Source organism: Dermacentor albipictus, chromosome 1 (assembly GCF_038994185.2).
Source record: "Dermacentor albipictus isolate Rhodes 1998 colony chromosome 1, USDA_Dalb.pri_finalv2, whole genome shotgun sequence".
In the NCBI taxonomy this organism is placed as follows: domain Eukaryota; kingdom Metazoa; phylum Arthropoda; class Arachnida; order Ixodida; family Ixodidae; genus Dermacentor; species Dermacentor albipictus.
In genome coordinates this window covers 345,335,105-345,356,076 of record NC_091821.1, presented here as the reverse complement: position 1 = coordinate 345,356,076, position 20,972 = coordinate 345,335,105, and the positions used below count along the sequence as shown (strand labels likewise).

The 20,972-nt window shown below is 49.3% G+C and overlaps 1 protein-coding gene across 3 annotated transcripts in view; it reads right to left on the bottom strand.

The window, feature by feature from the left end:
- Positions 1-614: 614 nt before the first annotated feature.
- The window catches only part of LOC135914166 (dimethylglycine dehydrogenase, mitochondrial-like), a 48,857-nt gene continuing 28,499 nt past the window's right edge, over positions 615-20,972 (bottom strand). For all 3 annotated transcript variants that reach the window (XM_065446934.1, XM_065447012.1, XM_065447080.1), the window contains 11 exons: positions 19,640-19,749; positions 18,453-18,591; positions 16,681-16,879; positions 15,864-15,983; positions 14,423-14,577; positions 13,932-14,149; positions 12,454-12,584; positions 11,654-11,874; positions 5,851-6,008; positions 3,518-3,712; positions 615-905 (listed from right to left, as the gene is read on the bottom strand). In XM_065446934.1, the coding sequence (XP_065303006.1) occupies positions 702-905; positions 3,518-3,712; positions 5,851-6,008; positions 11,654-11,874; positions 12,454-12,584; positions 13,932-14,149; positions 14,423-14,577; positions 15,864-15,983; positions 16,681-16,879; positions 18,453-18,591; positions 19,640-19,749 (1,850 nt within the window). In that variant the 3' untranslated portion in view covers positions 615-701. The remainder of the gene's footprint in view (positions 906-3,517; positions 3,713-5,850; positions 6,009-11,653; positions 11,875-12,453; positions 12,585-13,931; positions 14,150-14,422; positions 14,578-15,863; positions 15,984-16,680; positions 16,880-18,452; positions 18,592-19,639; positions 19,750-20,972) is intronic.

Here is a 20,972-nt window from a genome sequence, read left to right as displayed (position 1 = left end):
CCTGTGCATTAGCACGGGGAGTGATGTATGCGTTGATCCAGCGCTTTGGAGACACGTGGTTAGACCTGGCTGTGCTGACATCTTAGTGGGCTATATGCTTACCTTGTTTTTCGGAAAAGTGAATCGGCGCATATCCGTTTATTCATCGAGTACATTTTCGTGAGCCTGTGCATTAGCATGGGGAGTGATGTATGCGTTGATCCAGCGCTTTGGAGACACGTGGTTAGACCTGGCTGTGCTGACATCTTAGTGGGCCATAGGCGTACCTTGTTTTTCGGAAAAGTGAATCGGCGCATATCCGTTTATTCATCGAGTACATTTTCGTGAGCCTGTGCATTAGCACGGGGAGTGATGTATGCGTTGATCCAGCGCTTTGGAGACACGTGGTTAGACCTGGCTGTGCTGACATCTTAGTGGGCTATAGGCTTACCTTGTTTTTCGGTAAAGTGAATCGGCGCATATCCGTTTATTCATCGCCCAAATCTTCGTGAGCACGTGTATTAGCATGGGGAGTGATATATGCGTTGATCCAGCGCTTTGGAGACAAGCGATTAGACCAGGCTTAGACCAGACCAGCTATCGGGTTAGCTTTTTTTTTTTCAGAAAAGGGAATTTGCACATATCCGTTTATTCATCGTGTGAATCTTCGTGAGTACGTGCATTAGCATGGGGAGTGATGTATGCGGGTCATTCATTGCAAATCAGCTGCTTGTTCTGGGTGGTTTCCTCCTTTTGACTTGCACTGCAACGGGTGCCGACGGCAATACCGTGGCCGAGCAGAGTTTCCCCAGCAGCTCCACCTGCACCTCGCTTCCTGGAATTGTGAGGTACATTGGGAGATATGCCATTGCCAGGCTCTGTTGGGACTGGACTCCGTAAGATCCCGAGGTCGTGTACCCGACAACCTGCACAAGGGCATCAAATGGTCGGTTTCGTCGTACGTAAGGAGAAATTTAAGTGCCATGGACGGGCGATTGGGAAACGCGACAGTAGGAATTAAGTGAAAGGCAGTACGCATTGTATATGAATGGCTCATATTGAAGACTAGAAAAGTGTTCTTCTGAAGGGTGGGGGAAAGGGTGGATGCGGAGCGGGTAGGTGGTCATAAAGTTCATGGCAAATCATACGGTTGCCACTCTGCTGCAGTTATTTATGGCGCATTCCTGCGGCAAAACAGGTGCAGAGACGTCGAAAAGTGATGGTAGAGCAGTAGAGAAGTGATATCGCGACCCTCTATTGCGCCAATGAAACACTCGTTGCGGTCTAAGAAACAGCTTTGAGAGTGGTCGCAAGATTTCCTATAGCCTTCCAGCTGCCACTTTGCTGTAAAGCATGTGTTCGGGGACCGCGGTGGACATTGAACTTAAGCTCTAGCCACTGGTCGCCGATCAGCAACGATAGCACTAAATCGGCGTCCACACTTTCCTATAGCCTCGTTCTAAGTGTTTTGTCTTGTAGGTTTGTCGTATGTTTCGGACACCTCGGCGAGAAGAGGAACACTTTGCTTGAGCGGCCAATCCCCGTGATTTTGACGGCGAACGTGATGGGGACCTCAAGATGCAATCCTAGGTGTCGCAAGCTTTGCTCGTCACAACATCAATCCAATCCCTGCAATTTGCTGATGCCATTGTTCGCGCACCCAGGCTGAAGCAAAACACAAGGGAAACAAAACGATCTGATGCAGTATAGTCGTCTTATTTCCGTTCTACTCTAATTTTTATGCGATCAAGTGCATGCAGTGCGAAGTGCAATCAAGCCTCTCGAGTACTCTCGACACTGCCAGGGGGCTCTTGTGTCATTGGGTGGCAGCGCTCCTGCTCATGTTCTCCCCTGGAAGGCACGGGATTTCGAACGATCATTTTAGGCGTGCTTTTGGGGGGCTCATTTTCGTCTAGGGGATTCCGCGATTTCATTGCGATAGCAATTACATAGACCTTCCAGGCGCATTTCTGCAGGCGTATTTCTGCCGTCGGCGTCGCCGTGAGCTTCCGTATAAAGTCCAGCGGCGATAAAATCGTCGCCGCGTGCCGTATGCTGTGTGTGCGAGTGAAAACGTGGGAGGGTGAGTCGGTGATCGCGGCGCAATCCCGCGCACACAACGGAAGAAAGCGGGGAGGAAGCGCGCCGCCTTCCGTCGCGCGCAAGGCTTCGGGGGGGAGGGTAGGCGCTGTATCTGGCCCGAAAGTTTCTGGCCTGAAATACAGCTTCGTGCGCACTCTTTCGATGCGGCGCGAGCAAAACCGGGATTTCGAAACATTCTGTGCCTATCATATTGCTTTTAGCGTTTCGTGCGTGGTCAGAGCGGCGCTTCGGCCGCGTTATCAAGGAACTTCCGTTGTCAATGTGATCAGTCGGCCTTGAGAGACGGACAGTAAGTGTGACGTAGAAATGAGAGGAAGGAATAGCTGCGAAGCCGCGAAACCTGCTGTTGGTGCTCCTTCCGTACCATTACCAAGGTGATGCGCTGTCTCTTCGGGTTGCGACAGGCAATGCAGCTTATTTGAGGGCGCTGCTTTATGATGCGGTGGGAGTGCCACTCACGGGGTTTTTTTCATACTTCGTGAGGTTTCTTTGCCAGTCAGAAAAGAATTGTACGCAATTATTAGTATATCACTGAAAATACCGCAGTTAGGTGTCATTTTGGGGTGCAAATTTTGGAGTACAAATGCCTCATTGACACTTTGAAAATTAGAACAGTACTTCTCGAGTTAGACAATTCATTGCAATTACCGAATTAATTCTCAGTAACGAAAAAATTACTGGCGGCTACACCACAGTACTGGAAACAATATGCACTAGGCTTTCTTCGAGTAACGCAACTGCTCTTTTTGTAACTCTTGGTGCGTGACAGTTGGGGAACACTGTATAATACACTCAGTAACCGAAATAAGGGCAAGCCGGATTCACTCGAAATCGGAATCAAGAGCAGTCATGCGCAGAAGCGCTTATACTCGGACTCACAGAAAAAGAAAAAAAAAGAAGAGAGAGAGAGAGAGAGCGAGAGAGAGAGAGGCTGCAGTTTCGCCGGAAAGGCGAAGCAGTATTAGTGATAGCTAAGTGTGCGACAATGACAAATACACCACCGAGAGGACTCGGACTATGAGGTCTTGTATATACTCATACAACGCCGTCACATAATATATATATATATATATATATATATATATATATATATATATATATATATATATATATATATATATATATGAACGAATCGCAACAGGACGGTGCGGTGCAAAAGTGGTGGAGGAGTAAGACGAGGTTTGCAATAAACAGAGATGCGCACGACCGCCATGTCTCCTGCGTCACATATATATATATATATATATATATATATATATATATATATATATATATATATATATATATATATATATATATATATATATATATATATATATATGGAGTTCGGAAAGCTGGTTCCCCCCCCCCCCCCCTCGGAAAAATGAAAACTCTCCGCCTATGCGCAAGGATCTCGTTAATGCTGATTATGGCCTTCTCCTTGCGATGCACCTACCTTGTCTGAACACCAGACGGACTCGTTCCCTTCTGGATCAACTTCCGGGGCGTACACGGCGAGGTGAACCAGCTTTCGCGACAGTCCTTCGCTCAGGATTTGCCGAAGAGCGGCCTTCCCTATGAAATCAGCGGCCTTCTTCATCTTGACGAATGGTCCGAGACCGGCTTCAAATGAATTGGTGTCGACAGTCATCTATGAACATGTTTGAAAACACGAGAACTTATACATAAACATTGAAACTCTACAGACGCGCGGAGGATTGGGCAGCGGTAACCGTTAAACAAAGAGATGGGGGGGGGGGGCGACGCAAAACAGAATAAGAGCACTCAAAATTGCTAACTACAACGCAAACGTATGATGCTAAAGCTGCTTTGAGGCCTGTATACAAGCAAATTCTCTTTAGCCTCGAGTAAAAGAAAGAAAATGGAAGGCGATTCAACCTGTAGTTGACGTCAATAGAACACAGACTTCCTGAGCGAGCCTTGGGGCTAGAATGGGCGCATGAAGCAAATAATTTATTGCGAGAGGCGCGCTGGAACTGCAACGTTTGATCGACGTCACCAAGACGTTAATTCACCTTCCGAATTTTAATGCGTAAGCATTCTTTGGGTATTTCACGCGCTTTCCAGGGGCTATCTATCTATAGGTATGTTTATATGTTTGTGTCTATGTATGCTTGCATCTGAACGTTTTCCCGCCTGCCTGAGTCACTGTGTGGCCAGTGCTCGCGCATCGGGCTGCTGTGCTGAGGTAACAGGGTTCGAAAATAACCATCGGACTAACTCGAGTCACTGAGTATGTGGCAATGTGTGCATACGTCCCACCCTTCAACGAACCTCTTTCACGCCGACATGGGTCACACTGTAGACGCTGGACTGGGTAAGTAAAACTCTTGCTTGGGCTAGTTGGTTCATGCTTGAATGTGTAAGGAGCAGGGCGCAAATGTCAAGACACAAGAAGAACACAAAGGACAGGACCGGTGCCACTCACAACTAAGTTTATTTCGTACATAAGGCAGGCTTGTTGCGGAAATAAACTTCGTTGCGAGTGGCGCCGGTCTTGTCGTTTGTGTTCTTCTTCTGCCCTGATCTTTGCGCCCTGCTCTTTACACATTCAAGGACTGGGTAAGTAAACCGGTGCTCGAAGAAACTCTTTGACGCTGACTTAAAGTCCTAGGTGTGTGCCGCTCGGTCATTTAGGTCTCCAATGAACCTCTTTTGATGGCAACTTGGGCTCCTGCGTATGTGCCAGTAGGTGTGTGCCGCTCTTCAATGAACGTATATAACGCCAACTTGGGTAACTAGGTATATATGTGCCACTGGGAATGCGCCGTTCTACAATGGCGAAAAAGATCCCTTAAATTTCTCCGACACTGAGCGGAATCGCACGCACGTCACAAGGGTTCTTCGAGGACAGCTACCCGACACATTAGCAGGCTGCGCCGCAAATGCACTGGCTTTGTGCCACTTTTCAATAAAAGCCTTTCACGCCAACACTTTAGCGAGCTGCGCCATGAACGCACTGAGTGTGGGCCGCTTTTCAATGAGCCTCTCGCCAACCTGGGTCACTGAATATGTGCCGCTGAGTGTGCGGCAAGCGAGGGAACGATTCCCAGTGTTTGCAGGCACCGCCGTGCCACGATTCTTGACTCGGAGTGCCTCGGAAGTGTCACTGGATGACGCAGCGCGTCCAGAAAGAAGCGCGAGGGAGGAGTCCGTTTGCCGCTGACGCGTTTCTCAGCGTACGCAACGCACCGGCGCTCCGTGCATCTTGGAGGCCACGCGCAAGCTTCGCTGCGGCGGCGCTAGATGGCACTGGGCATTCTTAGGGAAGCGCGAAAGAAGAGTCCCACTGCAGTACACGCCTCATACACGCCTCGTACGTGCCCCGTTTTGGCGATGGCAATACGTAACGTCGCTTCATTGATTCAATGCTAACGCTTTACTGCCGACAGTCATCGGTTCTGGAGTAATTTTCGTGATTATCATCATCATAGTCACCGCATACCAAGTGACCTCAGTGGCCCCATTATACGCAATGTCATCACGCATCCAGTGGCCCCGGAGGTATGTACACACCCAGTGCCGCATACCCAGTACCACATACTGGTGGCCCCAGTGGCACTTATCTAGACTGCACTATCTCAGGGATCGACCTACGAAAGAGGTTAGAAACAAATACCCCATACGGGAAAGTGGGGTAACTCGCCAATAAAGACCTTCGTCTTTAATAAATAAATAAATAAATAAATAAATAAATAAATAAATAAATAAATAAATAAATAAATAAATACACAACAAGCACATCTATGCACTTGTCTGTTTACTTACGTCGGCACCCCAAAGCCTGAAGCCTTTCTCGATGCGTAAGCTGTTCAGAGCGTACGTTCCGAAATCTTTGATGTCGTAGGGCTCGCCGAATCGGAGCAGTTGGTTGTACAGTGCGGCGGCGTTCTTTCTGTCGTGATAGAGCTCCCATCCGAGTTCACCTAAAATGCAAAAAAAAAGAAGAAGAAAAGAACGTCACGCGGGTGGGTAACCTAGACGCTATTTCTGCACTCCTGCAGCGAACACCCACGTACAACGCATTCAGGTGTGACGAGACATTCATACACCTTCTTTCCATCTCTCCGATGAGCGCCCTGCATGACAGACGGGACAATCGTCTGCTATCAGAACGGAAAGCTTAAGCTGGTGCTCTAAACTGAGTAACTCCGCGCGGAAGGCTGAATCTGGGCTGCTCAAGCTTGTAAGGTCTACATACGTACTTGATAGAGTTACAGAAGACTGCCTGTTACCACTCGATTGTGTATGCGGTTTATAGTTCATTATTTCTCTTTTCTTTTTCTCTTCCCATTCCCCTACTCTCTCTTCATATTTTATTCCCTCCCTTCTGAAAAGGGTAGCCGACCAGATCTGCCTCTGATTCACTTGAGACGCTACCGGACCTTCGAAGCGAGCGGTCGCATCGCCCCTCGCTCCGACGACTACGGCTCGCCCGCCACTTCTTGCGCGCGTACGTCTCCGCCTTCGACCGCGCTTACGAGCGCAGCCCTTTTCAGGGCTCGCACGGCAGCTGGCTCGATTTCCTGAGCCACGCTGCTACACGGAGGCCCCATCTCATGGGTGACGCTCCGAAGCAGCAGCATCGGAAGAGGCCGAAGAAGTCAGCTCCTGGCTTCAACGACTCGGAGCACCGACGGGCCCGGCAGCACCAGCCGCGTGGACAACAACCACGCACCGGCGGATCGCCTCCCGCGTTACGATGGAAGCGCGGGCTGAAGGCACGTACGCTGCGTGCGCTGTCGGCTGATTCGACGGACTCCACGCCGTCATGCCCGCCTTCGCAAGAGATTGCGACGCCGACCGCGCGCGCCCCATCATCCTCGGACACTCCCTTCCGCGCATTTCCATTTGATGTGCCGAAGACGACTTCCAGCGGCCACGACGCCGCACCGTCCGCCTCAACGGACACCACCGCAGAGGCCCCCACTTCGGCTGCCTCCACCGACGACGGTGCCAGCTGCGCGTCGATCGGCGACACCGACGAGAGCGCCGGCAGCTTCTTCTTGCCAACCGCAAGCATGATTGGTACCGACACTTCGTCCTCCCGTACGGACGCGACGACCTCGCCCGAGGCACGTCCTGTCCGGCCCGATTCCCCATCACTGTCGTCGCCGGCGGCCTGCGCGTCGCCCCCACTCACCAACATCGAGCCCACCGCTCCTGCGGCGGGGGAGGGCTCGTGCTCGGCGGCGGTGCCTGCCACCGTCACGGACGACGACCAAGCTGACGGCCCCTCGCCCAACGAGAGCCGGCCGAGTGCGCCCACCCCTGCTCCAGCTGCTGGGGGATCAAGGGAGCTCAACCAGGAAAATCCTCCGCTGCTGCCTGCGGCCGCCGAGGATGCCCAAGCCTGCCAGCCGGCAGCGGCACAGCAAAAACAAGCCGCACGAAGGAGACGCCGTCGCCGACGGCTCGTCGACTTCGAGCCGCACGCCCCACCCGTTGACGACGGCGTCGCCCGCGATACCGACGTCACGGTACTCTACCGTCCCACCGGGCGCAAAGCGACTTTCCTCGCACTCACACGGGACGGTATCGCTGCCCAGCTCTCCTCTGTGCCAGGCGTGAGACGCGTTCGCGTCAACTTCCGCCGGAATGTGGTGGCTGCCGACGTGATGCGCGGTGCCGACTTGGCGCCCCTCCTCGAAGTGTGCGACCTCGGCGGCGTGACGGTGCGCCCCAAGGCACTACACAACAACACCTGTGTGGGTGTCATCCATGGGGTCGACCCTTCTTTCGACGCCTGCACAGTGCGCGAAAACCTGGAAGCGCCCGTCGCGGTGCTGTCATGCTCGCGGAGTGGCGCGAGCGTCACCCTCACTTTCGTCGGGAGTGTCGTGCCTCCAAGCGTGCGGCTTTTATGCGAAGCATATTACGAGGGCTCAACCCAGCTCCTCAGGCGCGGCGGTGACCATGAAATCACGTGACACCGTGACGTCACGACAGAGGAGAAGTGGCTTTGGCTCAACTCTTGCAAGACGGGCTGGGTGGGAATCGAACCAGGGTCTCCGGAGTGTGGGACGGAGACGCTACCACTGAGCCACGAGTACAACGCTTCAAAGCGGTACAAAAGCGCCTCTAGTGAATGCGGTGTTGCCTTAGAAACGTGCTGTTTCTAAGGCGTGCGTCTCTTGCTCAGGCGCACATTTCGTTGCCGCGCCGAACGCTGCTTTGCTCGACGCTCACCGCGTCCAATGCGGGGCGCGTAGTCGCTGCCCTGTAGCCCATTGTCTTACACCCCTTGGCGGGTCGACGGGAACGCTGTCGCGTTCCACTCTTGAAGGCGAAGAAGTAATGCATGAGTTGTTTCTTCGTCTAGCCGAACCAAATATAGCCAAGCAACAGCAGTTCACCAGGCTAAACAGTGGTTCAACAACTAAAATAAAGGCTAGTATGCTTCGCATCCTGGGCTTAACCTTACCTAAGCCACAGCCATTTTTTTTAAGCAGCTGCGCGCCGTTCGTGCCCGTCTTCCTCGACCGCTACAGTGCGACCGCTGCGGCGTTTTCGGACACGCCGGCGCCACCCGTTTCCGCGACGCCCGCTGCCTCCGCTGCGGTGAATCGCATCCTACAGGAGGCTGCCCCGCGGAGAAGGCACGCTGCGTAAATTGCGGTGGACGACACCCCTCGACAGAGCCGAGCTGTCCAGAGTGGCAACGCGAAAGGAAGGCGGCCGTGCTGTTGTCTTCGTCCGAGCGGCCCCTTTCGAGGAAGAAAGCGCTTGAGCTGGCCGGCGTCACATCGCACGAGTCGCATTTAGCCACCCCTTCGAAGAATGCTCGCGCCCCGCAGGGCCGATCCTACAGCGACGCCCTGCGTGGCCGCTACACCCAGACGGCCGCTCCTGAGCCGTCACGCGGCTCACAAACCGCACCAAGCAGCGACTCCAGGGACGCACTCATAGCCGTTCTCGCGGCTGCACTCCGTGCCGTGCTGGACCAGTGCCCAGCCATCGACAGCAACGTCCGACAGATGTGCGACGCGGCTATCGCCGCACAGGAAGCTCTGCTTCGCCACGACTAGGAGCGTCACCGCGCCTTATAAGCGAATGTAAACAACCTGCCCACGCGCGCTGTCTGGGCAGCCGCTGCCGCGTCTATTTCACCCTTCTTTCTATTCCCTATCCCTCTTGTGCAGTGCGGTTGAGGTGTCCTCATCTGAGAGACAGTTACTGCACTGCACTTTACCCCAATTATTTCCTTCCCCAACAAGAACCTCTCTCTCTGATTCACTTTCCTGCCTTTCTATACATCATCTCTCTCTCTTTCTCTCTTGAAGCTTAACTGCAGAAAGAACTATAGAAACAATTGACAGCAGAACAGGCTTTGCTCCTTTTTTTTACTTCATTACTTTTTCCTGCAACCTTGTTTTCCCGCTGACAGTTTTCTTGTTTAACAATGCATTTCGTTTGGACAAAGCTTTATTTACAGGATAAAGTATCTAAGAGCTGTAAAATAGATGCGAAGGGGACAGAGTTGTTTGTATCGCTCTATAACGGTTTCCGGCCAGGTTTTTTTCCCCGTTTCCGATTGCAGAATCGTGTGGATCTCGCACAGCGCCGGATGTTGTTTCGTGGGTGCTACCGCAGATCCGCAGAACGTGGGTGCTTCCGCAGAACTACTACGTCATACACTAGAGCCGAATCACGTGGTTGTTGTGGCCTGATGTTTCTTTGTGATAGGTACGGCGCAGGCTTTGGGGCGCAAATAGCGCAGTATTAGTATACAGTCGTGCCCTCTCATGATCGCCTTTGTTGATAAACAGACCACTCGGATTACGGACAATTTATGCGGGTACCAAACTTTGTAAATCAGTTTGCAGCTCTTTAATATGTAAACTTAAGTCTGTATGTAAGTCTGGACAGTGGACAGGACGGAAACATACAAAGCCCGCAGAAGCCGATGTATTTTTGTCACGTCGATGTGAACAGCGTTGGCACGGTGGTCTCCTATAAATAGAAGCCCATGTATTTTTGTCACGTCGATGTGAACAGCGTTGGCATGGTGGTCTCCTACAAATAGAAGCCCATGTATTTTTGTCACGTCGATGTGAACAGCGTTGGCACGGTGGTCTCCTATAAATAGAAGCCCATGTATTTTTGTCACGTCGATGTGAACAGCGTTGGCATGGTGGTCTCCTATAAATAGAAGCCCATGTATTTTTGTCACGTCGATGTGAACAGCGTTGGCATGGTGGTCTCCTATAAATAGAAGCCCATGTATTTTTGTCACGTCGATGTGAACAGCGTTGACATGATGGTCTCCTATAAATGAAAGGAGCCGAAGGCCCCGCATACACTGGCGGGGAAACTCGGGCGACGTTCTGCCGGCGGCAGTGCCCGTATAAGTGTCGACACGGCAGTATTGGTCAGTGACTGTACTGCCGCGACAACCACGTGATAGCTCCGGTACTCAGGCGCCCTCCGAAGCGTACGTGTTCCTGAGACGAAAATTGGGTTTCCCACGTCTTTCAGGCGACATAATTTTTTTTTTACCTACGTATTAGCTTCGTAAACAATCTATAGCTTTGCATACGGCACATCTCTTTCTCTTCTGATACAATGAATTTATTTCAGTGAAACCTGCGTCGTTGGGAATTACATCAATGCAAAGTTTGCAGTCACAACCCTCGTGGCCCCATGACGCGCTTGCGATTGTTGAAAATGTGGTGGTGACCAGTACAGTCAGTTTAACTTGAGAATATTTTTTCTAACCTAAATTTCAGTACGCAGTGCAGTGCGCAGAAACAAATCTTAATTATGGTGCTTTTTCTAAAAAAACCTTCTTTGTTTCGCGTCAACATTTGTTATTATGGATGACCCGGTTTATGAACAGTATTGGTAGCTAACCAAATTCTGCACGTGGACGGGGCACGACTGAATTAATTTTTTTTTAAAGCAGAGGCACAGGAGCACTTTCGCGACATGGAATAAAAAAGGAATTGCATGCAGTTTTAATTTTTCTACCCCCCCTCCTTTTTTTTTTAAAGTCCTAAAGAGTGCACCACCGCATGCTTGCAATTCCTGAGGTGAAGCTGCCTTTATAGGAGACGTGAGCTTCAGTAAAAGCTGGAGCGTAAATTATGAACGGCATTCCCGATTTTCTCCGCGCATGTAACTAGTGCACCACGATGTGATCAGCGAACGTAAACATGTGTCGCACCTCCTGCAATGGGCGACAATTCGATGCAAGGAAAGCTAGCTAGTACTACCCGCACCACTCCACGGCCCGCCTGATGCTGCAGACGCTTCTCGAGCGGGATAGATAGATAGATAGATAGATAGATAGATAGATAGATAGATAGATAGATAGATAGATAGATAGATAGATAGATAGATAGATAGATAATCGGGTGGTTGATAGATAGATAGATAGATAGATAGATAGATAGATAGATAGATAGATAGATAGATAGATAGATAGATAGATAGATAGATAGATAATCGGGTGGTTGATAGATAGATAGATAGATAGATAGATAGATAGATAGATAGATAGATAGATAGATAGATAGATAGATAGATAGATAGATAGATAGATAGATAGATAGAGACGTCATAGGCTTACCGGTGTAGGATACCCGCATGGCGGTCACGGGAATGCCGCAAACGCTGATCTCCCTGGCGTGCAGGAATGGAAATTTGTCGTCGCTTAGCGGCACGTCTGTGAGCGACGCCAGGACGTTGGCCGAATGCGGACCCGCTATGCCGAGCGCTGCTACGCTGTCCGTGACGTTGTCAATCTTGACGTCGTCCATCTTCCAGAGTCTGAGGTGATCGTCCATCCACCTGCGCCAGGAATGTTGGTGGCTTTCAAAGCGCTCATTGCGTTTGGTTAGGGCACATAACCTGCCGGACAGCCCAGGCTGTGACGATGCAAGCCTTTGTTATAAAATGTAGCCAGAAGTTGTTCTCTAACTTTTGATACTGTATATTCATCGAAGTTGGGTTGGACTCGTTCGGTGCGCCTCTAATTCGCTTAACGATGACGCAAATCTTTATGAGAAATGTGTTCAGCAAGAGAGTGACCTCAAATGCATGATATGCGGCGCTTTGTTTGGCATTATGGTATACTCGTACGTATCCAGGAGCATTATACTGTCACGTGCTGCTTGCCATTGCTTGATAATGTCTCTCAGCTGCCCTCATCTCTTTATAAGCATGCGCAGATAGTTCCGACGGTCCGTCTGACCTTGCGAACTCGTGAAAATGTCACGGATAATTCGAGGTGACCTTGCGTCTATGGACTGGACGCTATCTCATGAAGGTTTAGGCTATCGATGTGGGGAAAGAAACCTACAGCAGGTGTCGGGCCACGGCAAGATTACAGGATATCACAAATGCTTCTGTACTTCGGGGCAGCCTTGCCTGAAGTCGTGAAGCTCCGAGCCGGATCCCGTGATGATGAGGTATCGATTTTCCTCCAGCCTGGTCACCGTCACTTCGGCGTAGACTCTACCTCTGGGCGTCAGCATGTGCGAGATGTTGATGGAGTTGACCTGCGCGCCATTGCGACACGCGCGACTTTGTGGAGAGATATATATTTACCGGGCTACACGTCGATTAACACAGCTGCACAGATCAGGGGCAGGGAACGAGCCCTCATTGTCATTTGAAAAGATTCGCCCGTTGCTGCGTATGCGGTCGATTATACTTGCGTGTATTGGTAGAATCGGATGGTTGACTCAGATTCAGGTTTTAGATTGATCATCATCATCATAATCATAATCATCATCAGCCTGGTTACGCCCACTGCAGGGCAAAGGCCTCTTTCATACTTCAACAACGCCGGTCATGTACTAATCGTGGCCCCTGCCGTCCCTGCAAACTTCTTAATCTCATCCGCCCACCTAACTTTCTGCCGCCCCCTGCTACGCTTCCCTTCCCTTGGAATCCAGTCCGTAACCCTTAATGACCATCGGTTATCTTCCCTCCTCATTACATGTCCTGCCCATGCCCATTTCTTTTTCTTGGTTTCAACTAAGATATCATTAACTCACGTTTGTTCCCTCACCCAATCTGCTCTTTTCTTATCCCTTAACGTTACACCCATCATTCTTCTTTCCATAGCTCGTTGCGTCGTCCTCAATTTAAGTAGAACCCTTTTCGTAAGCCTCCAGGTTTCTGCCCCGTAGGTGAGTACTGGTAAGACACAGCTATTACACACTTTTCTTTTGAGGGATAATGGCAACCTGCTGTTCATGATCTGAGAATGCCTGCCAAGCGCACCCCAGCCCATTCTTATTCTTTTGAATATTTTCGTCTCATGATCCGGATCCGCCGTCACTACCTGCCCTAATACATAGATTAATACTATGTGTTAACTACGCATGTGTTACTATTCATAAACTGATGGTTCACAGAGGAGGAGTTCATGACAGAATATTTGCTGTCTGCGCAGTTATGAATTAGGAACATTATGTAGAAGGAAAATATCGAATTAAAACTGAAATTCTTGGTGCTATCATACCGAAAAAAAGTTTCTGCGTTGTCTAATGGCGCAGCGGTGCCACTGAGTCTCCCTTCTCATGTACATCGCATCCCTCCTACTTTCTCTGCAATGATTGTCATCTTGAAACATAAGTAGTGTTTCCTTTATCGCTAAAAACTACAGCTTTCCTAGAATGACGTATTCCGACGGCACCCTCCTTAATGACAGGCATTTAGTGCCTAGGTGATTTCGAGTGATCAGATATATTTTTGTGCCTAGGAAAAAGTGTCAAGGACGGTTGACGCCGCACGCATGCTGCGTTTTGAGACGTTGTACCGCATTTACACTCTTTTACCTCTGCGCTTACAGTTTTGAACCCGCCACATTTTCTCCTGTCAGGAATGCGCCGACTCACCGCTGGCAGCTTGTTTGCCAGAAGCTTGTCGAGAAATCGACTGGCTCCCTTGCCGGTCACTTGAAACTTGGCGAACGGCGTCAGGTCGATGACGCCGACGCTGTCGAGGACGCTGCGGCACTCGCGCTTCATGGGCTCGAACCAGTTGCTGCGCCGGAAACTAGGCTGGTAGCCGCTGACGTCACCAGGCTGCGAGAACCATGCCGGCTGCTCCCAACCTTGGGGCGTGAAGGAGAGCAGCGCCGCGAGTGAACGCACTTGGCATTAATAACGGGACTGGAGTTTACACCCAGGCTACGCCCGCGAGCTGTCCCATCCCATCAGTGTTTAGTGTAGAGTCAATTGTAACGACAGAGGAAGACGGTGGCAGTAGCACGCTCTCGACTGGTCCATCTCACTTGTGGGGGAGCGTGAATGTATGCAAAGTGCGAATGGATATGAAATGCGAATATCATTGTACGCGCACAACAAGCGAAACGCGCGGTGCTCACCGGCGTGGAATCCCATCTCGGCTCCTCGCTCGACGAGCTGATCGTGGATGCCGCTCACCCGCTCCGTCGGCCTGCCCGCCCAGCGCTCTTCCTTCGGGAACGTGAAGCTGTTGTTCATGCCGTACGTTTCCTTCGACTTGGAGAACAGGTACGACCTGCAGTGAATTAAGAGGGGGAGAGAGAGAGAGGGAGAGAAACAAGCTTTAATCAGATGCTGGAGATGTTAGCCCGGCGTTTCGCCTGGCATGATGCTCAAATTAATGTATTAAGTGGATTAAAAAAAAGAATGAATGAACGTTGTGGCTCGTCGTTATAGATTTTATTTTTGTGCTTATATTAAAATCTGACACGCAAGGAATCAAACAGGCGTATAGTTAGCATCTACTAACTCACAGGTAGTATATTCGTTGCAGATCTGTTTTTGTCTAAGACGCAACTGTTTGTAGATTTCAGGGTCGCTGAAGTTTGATCCGTAATCGGGGCCTCAGAAATTTCTCGCAAATATTATTAGGTTTCGGTTATTTATTCGTCAGTTGTCGCTTGTACAGCCAATATAATTTCGTCTGGGGTGCCTTCACCATTGTTGACGTCACTGAGTCTGCGGTCAACACTACTCGTTGACCACTGAGCGAGCGAGCATGCATGCGTGTAGGTATGCCTGCTAGCTTCGGGTCTAGTTGCAACGGTGAGTTAGCATCTACCTGCCGAACCGAAGCAAACTAGCTCACAGACTAGCTCCTTCTGCTCGCAAAGCGCTCCACCAGTGGGTATAACCAGATGCGACATGGCCTCCGAAATCTGCCACGTGGCGCGTCGTTCCCGGAAGGAGATCTCGGAGTCTCACACTTGTTCCGAGTCGCGTTGTGCTTGCTAGATTTCGTCGCACACGTCAAATGGTTGAGGGGAAAAGTGCTTCAGTATCAATCCGTTTCTTCGCCGTGACCTTAATGATGACTTTTCGGAACCCTGAACCACGAGAAAACAACAACAAGGAAATGGTTCAATATTAAAAATATAATAGAATTGTGAGGTTGAAAGTCCCGCAATTGCACAATGCGTTATGAGGGACGCTGCGGTGAAGGGCTCTGATTTCATTTTGATCGCTTGGGGTTCTTTAACGTGCCTCCTTTACCGTATTTAACGTCTTTAACAAGCGTACGCGACCGTGTTTGCATCCCGCAGCCACTGAAATATAGCCGCCGGTGCCCGGTTCGACCCCGCGACCTCGTGCTTAGCAGCGCAACACCAATAAGGTCCAATGTAAGAACTGCGAGGACAGGAGACTATTCGCCAGCTGCAGTCTGCGAAAAATTCGAGCATATATGGGAGGACTGTTCGTGTGTTTTATGAGCGCTGCCGTGGTCCCCGCTTTTCTCACGCGTAGTGTGCCGCTTCGTCGCGGAATCCACTTTTAGTGTGAAGTTGTTTCCGATTGACTCACCTCGTGGCCCATTTTCCAAACCGACCCGGGTCAGTTTCAACGAGGTCGTAAGGCGGCTCTCCCTTCGTCATCCACTCCGCCAGATACCGGCCCGCTCCTCCGGAGTGAATGATTCCGTACCTGTAATTTAAAATGCGAAAGTTAGTATTTCTGTATAACTTTCTGTTATACACTTGCCCTAGCGAAGAAATAAACTAAAGCTATATGAAATGTTCTGGCAAGGATGTGTTGAAAATACGCAGCCACCACACATACATCAGTCAAAAAACAACTTGACAGGAAACAATAAAAATGTTTTTCCTGTTTCGTAACGAACTGTTGTCATCAAATCAGAAACATTTGTCATGACGGCAGAAATTGCCGTTGTACCGACAGAAATTTCTTTAGTTTGTGATGTGAAGTCCTGCCCTCACTACACTATCTGTATTGTCGAAGGGGCAGCCTTACATCTTACTGCTGACGAGGCAACTTCTGTCGCGAAGGTTGAAAGTTATGGCGTAGAGACAAGACGTCACGCTTACAACATCAAATCTTCCTATGCTCTGGGACATTAATCGTAATCTTTTTTAACTGGTACTTGCACAGTAAAACACAGAAGCCGCTAACTAAATTTCCTCGCTTCCCGGGCTTTCAACGTGGTACCGCTGTCTACTATATTACACATCCCATACCGATCGTGGCAAGCGCATTATGTAAAAGTCGATAAATTCTGCTCCACATGCAGAGTTGTTCGCATTGTTGCTACAGCAGCCAGAGCGCAATCAGCAGTTTTCAGTAAAATACAGATTTGAGAGCGATGTGTAGAGGAAGCACTCACGCAAATCCAACGGCCACCCAGTAGTTCGGGAATCGGGGCATGGGTCCGATGCAGGGCAGGCTGTCAGCCGTGTACGTGATGGGCCCGGATACCGTGGTGCGGATCTCAGCCGTCCTCAGCGCCGGCACCAACTCCATGGCGGACTCGATGTGATCAGTGAGACGGTCCAGGTCGGGGTTGAACAGCTCCTTGCCGAAGCCTGCCACGCGGAGAAGACAGGCGCGATTTGTCGCAGTGCCCGTGTAACATACCTGTGAACTCTCCCGAATTTCCCTTGAAGTTTACGAATTCGGCAGGATGCTTTGATGGGCTAGCTGGCGCACATTCGTAACGACATTTAACGCAAACGGTGTGGCATAAGAAAGGAGAAAGGACAAGGCGCTACTCTCAACTGACATCCTTATTACTTTTTCCTATTTTAGAATTAAATGTATGATTTGCTCTTTTGATCTATCTGTCATGGTGGCTTTTCCACGCATGCTCCTAGATTTGCTTTCTTGTAAGTAACACAAGTTGTAACTCAAATGCAACAAATTTGTTTAAAATAGGTAAGGGGTTATCTCAGAAAAGCGTTCTTGCATTTTACATGTATTCGAATAGGCCGCGTCGAAGTTGGGCCTGAGCTAAAACTTCCTTTTAAGGCGAACCTCAAGCGTCCTCCACCTTTTTCTGCTGCTTGTATGTTGTATCTAAGATAAATCGTTGTTTATCAAGTGCGTACGTATCTCACAAAAGGTGTGGGTTCAGGTCAAACTTGAAATAAAAAAGCATAACATTTTCCACTTCTCTTCTTCCAATTTTATGCCCGCGCGATTATCTTTTTTTTCGGATTTTATGGTTTACATGTTGGCAGGTATGCGCCTATCAGCGAAAAGTTATATACAGTGTTTTCCAGCAGTGCGAACGTTTACTGAAGAAATAGGAAAGACGCTGGATCCATTGTCCTCTCTCTATTTGTTATTCCTTCCGCGAACATATCTTTTTTTTTAATACCCGCCGGGGTGGCTCAATGGTTCAGGCGTTCTGCTACTGATAGCGAGGTCGCTCGTTCGATTCCTAGCCGCGGCAGACACATCCTATGTGGGTGGTATAGAAAAAAAAACATAGAACAACAAAAAAAAACATTTGTGTCCCGTGCACCGAGTGCACGGAACTCTAGTTGTTTAAAGTTAGCCCGGATGCCTCCACTCCGGCGTCCCTCGTAAGTTCATAACCCGCTATGCAGTTTCGGGTCGTAAAACACAATATATTTTTTTTAATCGCCGGGAAACGTAGTACTTTAGACTTAGTCAACCAACTATATACCTCCCTTCCCCTCTAACTAAAGTCATGGAGTCGTAAACTGGAGACGTGACAAGGATCACGAAAGTGTCGTGATCCCCCCCCCCCCCCCCCCCCCACTTTGTCTTCAGTGAGGCCAATAATACATCGATGGGAGTATGTTGTGTGCGAGATAACCTGCTCCAAATGCTACACATTGTGCTTCAAATGGTATGAGGCGAGTGACGGCGTGGGTACTCGTGCTCAAGAAGAGACGTTTGACTTGCGGCAGTCGGCCTAACACAGCAAACACAAGAACGAAACTTTCCGTTTTTTGTTCTTCTTCTTTTAAGTAAAACGTCAAAAGCTTGTTGCGTCACGCAATCGACAGCGCCAAAGAAACAGGATCACCCCGCCCGCCTTCTGAGTAACATAAAGGAAATGTGAAGAAAACGCGGCAAAGACGTGTACATAGCAGCCGCTATTACAGAGTATACAGCATGATTTCTCACCGGGAGGCACCCTGTTGGTGACCCAGTCGTCACAGATCTTCATTTTGTCCTGGTGCTCGTAAGGACCTATGAGCAGGCCGTCTCGCTCCTGCCGCATGTAGAAGCCTCCTTCCAGGTGCCTGAGGACGGGTATTTCCTTCTGCAATGAGAAGGTGTCGTACAAAAAAAGAAAGTGTTATTTGAGACCTCCGCGACTTTTGTAGGCTACATCACACACACGCACAGGGAGTGAGAACAAGAAAGAAAGAAAGAAAGAAAGAAAGGAAGAAAGAAAGAAAGAAAGAAAGAAAGAAAGAAAGAAAGAAAGAAAGAAAGAAAGAAAGAAAGAAAGAAAGAAAGAAAGAAAGAAAGCCATGAGATGGGAATGGCAGGGAGGTTAACCAGGAGAGAGGCTTCTGGCTTTCTAGTCTACACTGTGGAAGGAAAAAGTGGCAAGGTAAGACGGCAAGAATGGCGCAGACGTAAAGAAAACGCGTGAAAAAGAAAATAGAGGAGGTAGAGAACCCCGGCGCGAGTATGAAAAGTCTTTGTAATAAGCTACTCAAACGCAGAAAGTTCAGCAGCGCGCCTTGAGTGACTTCTAGTGTGACGACACAGGCAGCGAACAGTCGTTATGCCGAATTTGCGCAGTGTTGACAGACAGGCGATCAATGTTAATACCATGTCTTCATGCGATGTAACAAAACTAGGACATTGCGTCCTGATTTAGTAGAGCGTAAATTATTAGTGAGACATGCAACACAGGAAGTGGGAGAGGAGAAGGTTAGCCGGACACGTCGTCAAGATGTTCTGGCTCCCGGAAAAAGGTGTCGACCAAAAGCCAGGACTTCCCAGCACTCCTATATGCATGCAATAGCATATCCCTCGCCCTTTCATTTCACCTTCTCTCTCTCTCTCTGTCAGCGCCATTATTCCCTCTGGGCAATTGAGGTTAACTTGCGTTAGTTTAGCAGCCTCTGCTTAGTAACGCTGGCTTAGTTACTTACGGCATTACGCTGTGGCCTCAGAGAGGAGAAAGGCGGGCACGATTTTGGAGTGGCGAAGAGGGGGTTTCTGTTTCGAATGGTAAGCGCGACGGACAGGATTAGCGCCGATTGTGGTATTAACAGCTGTTCGCTAAGGTGCTCTCAATGCGAAATAAACACATACGGAACAGCGGTATGTACGCTTTGATTCCGGTACTGTACCTTGAGATTCTTCACTTCTGGTATGGAGCTCGTGATGAAGTACTGATGATGGATGGGAACGAGCGGAAGGTCGACGCCGGCTAAGGCGTTTACCTCGTGCGCCCAGAATCCTGCGATAGGAAGAGTGCAGAGGGGCGCCACTTGCTATTGCAAGAAACACATATGTATACGTTATCAGGCGGGCAACTAAGCCGAGCTAAGTGGACGATAAAACAGAAAGGCCTTCGCGAGACCTTCAGTCACAGAGAAGCCCAATGTTCAGTGCACACAAACCCGACAACTGTTTCTTCTTGCGTCTAATTATTTCACCCACTTTCACCCGTTTCCATTTCATAAAGGCAACTAGCTGATCACTGCATGGAATAAAATAAAGATTACATAGTCGCAGCGACGCTTAATGCAGCGTGACGCTAAGGTTATAGTTTTACAAGTGCGAACTCATTGAACACATACACGCTCAGACACGTTACTACAGCACTGGTGGCGATCAGCGTCACGTGTGTACGCGCTATACTTACTTTAGCGCCGCGATGACGTGTGTATATACACGTGCTGCATGCTATGATCGCGCAGTATATCTACATGACAAGAAATTAAATTCGCTGCAGTTAACTGCGTTTGTGCTATAGTATACATACCGTTCTCCGTCGCATGCATTCCGCACGCGTCGACTCCAGTTAACTGGGAGGCACAAAAACATTTGAATGCAGTATTTTGCGTCACCCGAGCACGGTAATCGAAAGCTCTGTAGACAAAAGCGTCATGCGTTTCGTAAGCGTTAGATCACGTATAGTGTCACCATTCTCAGAACTTAAGGAGGCCAAATTTAGCTGTCAGGATGACTCCGCTATCGGAGGAGGCAGTGTGGGCAGCAGACGTGGATCGATTCATGTGGTTTAAAGTTTCAAAGCAACACGTACTGCGGCTATGGGAGATGCCGCACCGTAGAGGGCTGTGGATGAATTTTGACCACCTGGGGATCTTTGACGTGCACCTAAATATATTGGATCTTTTTTTTTTAGCTGAACCAATTTTTTTTTTAATTATGAGTTGCACATAGTACAATCGTTACCCTTCAGCTAAATTACTCTATGAGGCTGCCATTCCCTGTACGAGAAATCAAAGCGCTTAATGAAATGATTAACATAATTTTACGTATTACACTTTTGATTAATTAGTTAATTTACGGAATATATTTCAATCTACGAATTTTAGCTAGTGAGTTTCCTAGGCATATCCACTTTGAACGAATTCTGCGTATAGCACCGGTTTTGAGGTATACTTGCGGTAAAAATGCACAGTAGTTCCACTTACATTTTCAAGAAAATGCTGT